This window comes from Glycine soja, chromosome 16 (genome assembly GCF_004193775.1).
Source record: "Glycine soja cultivar W05 chromosome 16, ASM419377v2, whole genome shotgun sequence".
NCBI lineage: Eukaryota > Viridiplantae > Streptophyta > Magnoliopsida > Fabales > Fabaceae > Glycine > Glycine soja.
Window position 1 is genome coordinate 3,983,092 of NC_041017.1, and position 8,492 is coordinate 3,991,583.

Consider the following 8,492-nt stretch of genomic DNA (forward strand, 5'->3'; position numbering starts at 1 on the left):
TATCTTCTCTGAAATCTAAAATGATAATTTATTTTTACCTTATGAAAGAAATTTGATTCATTTTATTTTTTTTATTTTATTTTCATAAATACTGATTAAGAAATTCATAAAATTAAAAATATATACTCATGAAGATTATTTGTTCGAGTGTACCAATTGCGATATTTACATGTTCTAGCAGTTATGATGTCTTGGGCTTTATAAAACTACGCCAGATTTTACTAAACACACCCTCATATATACTTATACACCTCCTATCTTTAATTATTTTTCCAATTATATCCACTTTACATAGCTTAATATTCCTTCTTTGGTGTATTTTGCGAATTATTTTTAACTAAGCCACCACTGCGAACCACCACAAAACCCACCATGAAACTCACCGCAAACCACAACAAAACCAGATCCACAATTAGAGATGAAGCAACACGATGTTGACGACGTCGTGTGGATGAAGCAGATCAAGATGGAGACGTGGTGTCATTTGGTTTTTTCTTCTTTCTTAAAATTGTGTTTTGTTAACTATTAAAATTGATTAGGAATAGTTTTATATTCCCAAAGAATAATTAAAATATGTGTTTGGTTAATTTTTTTTTCCCTGAAAAATATATATTATAATTGATAAAATTAATATACTAATTGTGTTGAAGATATTTTTTTTTACTGAATGTAACCAATATGTAAAAAACTCACAATTTGTATATGTGCATAAATGCTAAACAAGTTTCCTATCTAACAGTATACACATAACCCTCCAACATGTAATTGGTAGTAACACGAATGAAACTGCGGGAATGAAATTAGTGCAATATATTGGAACGAAATTTGTGGAAAAGGAAAAAATCGTAGCACATAACATAAAGGAAGATATCTGGATTTTTTACTCATGAAAAGAGATTTCTCTCACATGGGAATAAATTTTCCCTACCCATCTTTCATGATTAAATATTGATTGAACGTCAAATTATAATTTATCTAAAAATAAAACATTCCAATATTAATTATTTTATTACTTTATAACAAATGTGGAATAAAAATTTTCACCCCTAAATTTTCGGTACTAAAAATTCATGAAGCAAATGTCCCCTTAAAGTTTTTTTTCTAGCTCAACATTAACTATTGACACAACGATGTTAATATTGATTTATTATATCATCAAGGAGTTTAATAAGAATCATGTCTAATTTTTTGATAAATTTAATATTTTAATGAATTTCTTATTAATTAATGTGACGTCATTAATTATTCTGAATATACAATGATGTATTTGTAAGTATTTTATTGTTGTTTGTCTTAAATCAATTTTTGATTGCGTACCTTGATATAAAAAGGGCATTAGTGTCCAAATATTTCATTTTTATACGATGAAATTTGCTGCCCAAACAAGTTAACAATCAAATTGATGACTGGAACATGGTAGTCACGATTAATCTAGTCACCAACAGGTATAATTATTGAATAAACACATTTTGTTGTAATTAGCGACCAATATATTCAGTTAGCATTTTGTTCGCAAATCAGTTAATCATAACATTCTTGTTGCTAAAATCTTAGAAAGGGGTGAAATTAACAACTGAATATTTCGGGCCCAAATTTAGATGCTAAGTCATAATCCACATAAATATTAAAATAAAATTTGCGTTTGTAACTGATAATGTGATCACAAAGATTTACATTAACAAAATGATGCTAGCGACCGTTTCTTCAATCTCTATTTTGGTAAATAAATAATAATTTTAAAAACTAAATTCATTTTAGACTTTTAGTAGTCATGAATTCGTTCACAATTTTGATCGCTATATATTTTTTTTCGCAGACCTTATTATTATTTGATTAGTTATTGTTTTTACTTGCTTGATTATTATTAACAGCAATTAAATAAAAAATAATAAGTATGTTAATTGCAACCCAAGAAAGATCAAATAAATATGATGATCTAATATTTAAAAAATGATAAAAAAATATTTTTCATTATAGTGTTTCACGTGTCAGTATGCTAAATGGCATGCTTGAAAAAATCAATTTAATTTGAACTGAGATAAATTAATTGGGCACGTAAAATGTTAATTTTGATTCGGTCAAGTCAGGTTGAAAATCATTATGAGTTTACATTATGCTTATCCAACTCATGCATATATTCATCTGGGTACATGTTGACTAAAAGAGAAGATCTCTATTTTTTGTTTTCCATTTTACGGTGCTTACTTTTTACCTATTTGCTTTAACATCCTCCATGCAATAATATTAATAAAGAATAAAATTTAGACTTAGGAGGCTACTTAATTTATACATGAAATCTTGCATGCGTTTTGCGTAAGACTGACTGACCAATAAGGGGATTGAAGAGATAAAAACATTATTAAAATAAGTGAAATTTTTGTGAGCCAAGCAATTGCATTTTTATTGGTAGTCCTTCTGTTTTGTTGTTGTTAGCATCAGAAGTCAAAGTTCACGCTCAACACACATGAAGATTAATCAAGAACACGTGGAAACAAATTACGCCATAATGATCACCCCTCATGCAACCTTAATTACATATGACAAAAGACAAATTCAGAAGTATATTCTTCTTTGGATAGGGGATGCGTTACATCCAATCCAATGCATGTTGATGTTTATTCTAGATAAATTAAAACAATTTCCCAATGTGCTAGCTAAATTGTAATAGTTAATTAACTGTATACTATTTTCTATTTGTACATTATATGAGTTTATGAAATGACAATTGATTACTAGTATTTAGTAATTAACTTTCAGAATCTCATTTAATTTTTACGGGTTTGTAATTTTGATTCTGGCACTAATCTAAAATAAATTATTTGATATTAATTATTTGAAGCAAAGATACAAGCGCTATAATTAAAATTATCGGAAGTAATTTGGTAGGCATAAATCTTATCATAAAGTGACAATATTTTCTTATATTTTTACAGATTTTAACTCAAATATTTCTTGATTTTTTTTGTTTCTATATTAATTTCTAGAATATGAGTTTATTAGTGATGAGAATTTAATCCATAATTTTTAGAATATGAGTTTATTTTTTATCATCAGGATCAATTTTTATTAGTGATGACTTTCTTAATACTCATAGGTTGAGGTTCAATATGGATTCAATAATGCATGCCATGGTACAAAGCATGTGAATAGTAACGCCACCATGATAAAGATAAAGGTGCACTATTGAGCATGCTGAAAATTCGTAGCTAGCTAGCCTTTCCAGGAAAAGAATGAAAAATATCAACACAACAATCAAGTACAATACCTTATCTACAAAGTATATTATAAAGCTAACCTCCAAACAAATCCCAACAACATGTACAAATTAACATTTTTGTACACAAATTGTTTCTAATTTGTCATAGAAACTTGGATATTTTGTTTTAACAGTTTCTTGATCCTTGAATAGTGGAATCTTTCTTCGATTCCCTACCAAATAGTTCTTGCTTCCAAGCTAACATTCTATTCTTCATTTTCAATCACAAATTAATTAAAGAGAAATAAAAAAAGAAAACACTATAATTGCTATGTACTAAACCCCTAGCTACTATTCCTTATCTAATGATCAAATTGGTGGTATTCTTTGGTGTGCTCAGCTTCTGAATATTTTACTTTAATTTTCCTATTTCATTTAATCTTTTGATATTTTTGGATTATCCTTGAAATTGAAGATGAGGACCAAGCATTAACCGCTGATTCATCAAAGACTGCTTCATGAGGTAGTTCCATTGTGGGTTCTCGTATTGGTTGCTGATGTTAGTAGGGAAGTTGCAAGAGGAACTAAGGTATTTCTTTGATGGGTACAACGTTTCCTCATCCATGTTTGAAACTTGGCGCTTTGGCCTCATCATGTTTTCCATGTTGGAGACTGAAGGGTTCAATTGGGGATTCTTCTGAAACATGTAATTATTGGTAGGGTTGTTGTTATTGATTGGAGAGCATTGCTGATCCAAATTCCCAGTGTTGAATCCAGCACTTGATCCAACCCCTGGTGGGTGGTTGGTATGATTCTCAGATAAGAAACTACTTAGGATAGAGTAGTCCATGGCATCCAACAAGTTGGAGAAGGACACAGATTTCTGAGATATCAATGTGTTTTGAGGTGGAGGTGCTGGAGATTTTGAGATTGGCAAAAGGGTCTCTTGGAATAAGTGCTCCTCTGCTTGATCTACCTCACCCACCCCTATTGATGCCTCTGTTGAAGTTAGAGCATGTTTGGACTTCTTGTAAATCCGGCAAAGAACCCAATCATCCAACTGCAATAAATCAATAATCAATGTAGATCAGCCATATGCAATCAACATGTGGTATTGTTAGCAATGTTTTAAATAAAAATCTGCAATATGAGAAATTATTAGATGATTTGAATCATTTGATCAATCTGTATATGATATATTATTAACTCTTTTGCATACATTGAAAAATAAATGAGAAAATTGATTATGATCACATAGACTTAGACTATATAATAATTTCTCCTAAGTTCGACAATATCAAGAATTACTATGAAAATGTAATCTAAAAAACCTTATTGCTAGTAGGGACATGTGACACTTACTCTCATGGAGGAGTCTTTGAGCTTGATGGGTTTGTTGTTGTCTACAAGGCGATATTCATGCATGATCCAATTGGTCTTGACACCCTTTGGGGGTCTTCCTTTGTAAAACACCAAAGCCTTCTTCACACCAACGCTCTCTTGTGCTCCTCCTTGCAATGATGTCACTATGGTCTTATCAGTGCCAGTGGCCTTCCAATACCCTGAAGCAGCTGCCCTGTTTGGCCTTGCACCATTTGGGTACTTTCGGTCTCTAGGACTGAAGAAATACCATTCTTTCTCCCCAAAGGTGGCCTTAGCTGATAAAAGAAACCACAACAAACAAACCATCACTAACTCTAGCCTCTAACATAACATGATATTTTATCTTCTTGAGTAATAATAGTGCATATAATATTTCATTTTATCACATCATGTCAATTATCAATTATTACATTTATCTGAGATTATAAAGTTGATTTGGTGATAAAATAAAAGAAAAATTATGAGTTCAAATTCTTTATCAATAAAAATTAATCATCAATATTTGTCGATAAAAATATTATATTTTTCTCTTTCTAGGTGTAAATTTGTATATGAGTGTCCATGTATCATTTATTAAATATCTTTGTAACAAAATACCAAAAAAAAAAAAGGAACTAGAAGAGAGGCAAACCTGGTAAGTCCCATGGATCTAACTTGTAGATATCAACCTCAGCAATAATGGAAACGGTCAAGGGTATGGATGCTACCTTTTTACTAAGGTAGTGAAGAATGAGCTCCTCATCGGTTGGGTGGAACCTAAAACCGGGTGGCAAATTGGATTCTGGGCTTCCCATTATGTGCCTAATTAATAAATTGGCTAGCTAGCTAAATAAATGTGTAGGGGGTTAATTTGATAAGGTTGAAAGGAAAAAAAAATTGAAGACACAAAACAAAGTGCCTAATGGTACTACTTGAAAGCATAGAACAAGAGGGAAAGAAAGAGAGGATTGGAATTTTTGGGGTGTGGAGAAGGGAAGGGGTTATATGGTTGTGGGAATTTGTCGCCATGTGGGAAAGGATTAGGTTGAGAGGCGCAAGGGGGTATGAATGAGAAGAGATGAGTTCAAAATTTATTTTCCAAGTGGGCTCCATTTAAAGTGAGAGAAGGGATATGGAACTAGTGATGGCTAGCCACATCTACGGAAGAAAAAAAAAAAAAAGAAGGACCCAATTGGCATTGTTTTGTTTGTGAATTGTTATATTATTATTAGTAAATATTAATTAGTGTTTCTTAAAATATTATTAAAAATTAACATTAAAAATATTTTTTTATTAAAATATGTTATTTGTGATTTTTTATATATTTTTAATCATAATTTTTTTTGTTTTAATTTTTTAATTAATATTCTAAAGATAATAAGATCCTTGTAATTATTCAGACACTCCCACTTTTGTCGTTTCTCTTTTAAATCCTGGTCCAACGCTCCAGGATTATCGTTGTGCAATGGCGGCTGCAAAGTGACATAATTGTTGTTAAGATAAGATGGCGACACGTGTCATTGCCTAGCACACAAGGTAGAATAATTGATGGTATCATTGAGGGTAAATAATTAAATTCACACGAATAATGTTACCTTACCTTTTCTTACAATAGTTATTCTCTCATACATTTTATAAAAAAAATTGTCAAATCTAAAACATGTTTTATGTTTTGTTTATTCAATAAATATTGAAACAAATTAAAAGTATTGTAAGATGGCGTGGAATTGTTAAATAAAAAACTGCAAGGTGATTAACGTTATTCGTGTGTTGGTATTGGTCCACTTTCTGATCCTAGGAAAGACAGAAAAATATTGTGTAGAAATGTAAATAGTATCTCGTTCTCACAAGAAAATGTATATTTTAATGTTTGTGGCCGTTGTCATCGTCGTGGATTAAGGTTGGAGGCTGGGATACTTTGACTGGATTCCCACTGTTTTATACTACTAGGTCATTTTTTTAGCTGATTTTCTTTTTTATTTGTTTTAACAATGTTTTTGGCTTGAGTGAAGAATGTGCATGGCACGAGCATCTGTTTTATTAAAACAAGTTCCTAGTTTTATACTTAGGACTTCTTCTTTCTTCTTTTATTCAACGTTATCCAAAACACTTAAGATAATTAGTCGACTGTTTCGTTGATTTTTTTTATATGTCCATTACCCTATAATAATGATATACAAATACAAGATATATGTACAAATTATAAAGTACTTTTCTATTCTTTTATCTATTAAAATTTAATTTTTACTTTATTAAATTTACATTGCCAAAATAAAACTTTAACTTTAATAAAAAAAAAATGTTCCGATATAAATTTTGAGCCTCATAGAGGTAATATATTTCCATGACATTCAAGTAAAATGTATTGTTTAACTTATCTGTCCTAAGTTAAAGTGAGAGTCTTTTATCTTATAAGTTATTTACACTTTCTTCGATATTCATGAGTAGAGACATTATGATATATTAAAATGTTATCTCATCTCGTGAGATTTTGGTACATGATTATATTCATATCAGTCTTATGACATGTTTAGTACACATTATGAGAGGTGATTCGATTAGACTAGGATCTAAAGAATGATGGGATCATATTAGAATTCAACACATGATTAAATTGGACTAGGACACCAAAAGATACACAACTCTTAAACCTGTAGCACAAAGTGTAAAGATGTTAAATATGTATTGAATCAGATCAGATTAGAACCTCAGAGGTTATACAATCCTCGAGTTTCAAACACAAAGTAAAAAAATATTAAGTATGTGTTGAATTTAATTAGGATCAAACTAGGAGGATATTTTTTATTTATAAAATTGTATTTAAGTTTTATAATATTTATATATCAAATAATTTGAAGAAAAAAATTATTATTCATTGACCGTCATAACTCTAAATGTATAATAAGTTATAAAATCATCCGGTCATAACTCTAAATGTATAATAAGTTATAATAAGTAGGTTTTGTACGGTTAGTGCTTTCTCATGTGTGGGCCGAAAGGGATAAAAATATCATTTTGATCATGGGGAGCATCTTTAGTATGATAGTATCAATTTTTTTTAGTATTTTTCGGATTTTTATTTAGTTTAGGTTTGAAGTTTTATATTTAACAATTAATAAAAAATTATTATGTAAATTATAAGAAATGAATTATGATTAGAAATTAGTTCAAAATCAGCTACAAACATCAAAATTTTATTTAAATTTCCATTAATTGAAAAATATGCGAGACTATGATAAATAAGAACTATAAATTTAGAACATATAATATAAATGATCAATATTAAAAGTTAAGTCGTGATTACATTATTACTTAAAGAAAATACGTGCTTTGACCTGAGATTTTTTTTTTTGAAAAATATTATTTTTGATATATTGTCTTTTGAAGTTCAAGACCAATGTTATGACTTTGACCTTATCAAGTTTTAGATTAGGGATTAACTTGATAAGGATATTAGGTCAACCGGTTATTGGTGAGATCAATAAGTTGATTAATAGTAGCATTGCATGAATTAATATAAATTATAAAATATATTGTTGGAGATTGGTTTTTGAATTTATGAATGATTTAAGGATGCTAATAATAAGTCAAACTATCTGATTTAATAACTAAACTGACCTAACCACGAGTGTATTGTAAAATATTGAGAACTTTTCTGCTAGTAATTCCTTCGTAAATCAGCTAAAAATTCAAAAATTTTCACTTTAGTTGAGGAATATTGAAGGCTTTTCCATTAGTGTTGTCAATGATTAAATTATATGGACAGAATTCCATCATAAATTGTACCAAAAATTCAAAAAATTCCTCCTATTTTTTTTTTTGGGAACTTTTACCTTATGGATTAGTGAGAGCGTTTCAGTCAGTATTACTTAGGGCCAAATTATCAAAAACAAATTTACTGTAAATCGTATGAAAAATTTAAATATTCTCACCA

The 8,492-nt window shown here is 29.5% G+C and overlaps 1 protein-coding gene across 1 annotated transcript; it reads right to left on the reverse strand.

The window, feature by feature from the left end:
• Positions 1 to 3,216: 3,216 nt before the first annotated feature.
• On the reverse strand, positions 3,217 to 5,547 carry LOC114390278 (NAC transcription factor 47-like). The gene is made up of 3 exons (XM_028350983.1): positions 5,211 to 5,547; positions 4,559 to 4,854; positions 3,217 to 4,256 (listed from the first exon to the last, which is right to left on the reverse strand). The coding sequence occupies exons 1-3, from the start codon at positions 5,371 to 5,373 to the stop codon at positions 3,654 to 3,656; spliced, it is 1,062 nt and encodes a 353-aa protein (XP_028206784.1). The 5' UTR covers positions 5,374 to 5,547; the 3' UTR covers positions 3,217 to 3,653.
• Positions 5,548 to 8,492: the final 2,945 nt, after the last annotated feature.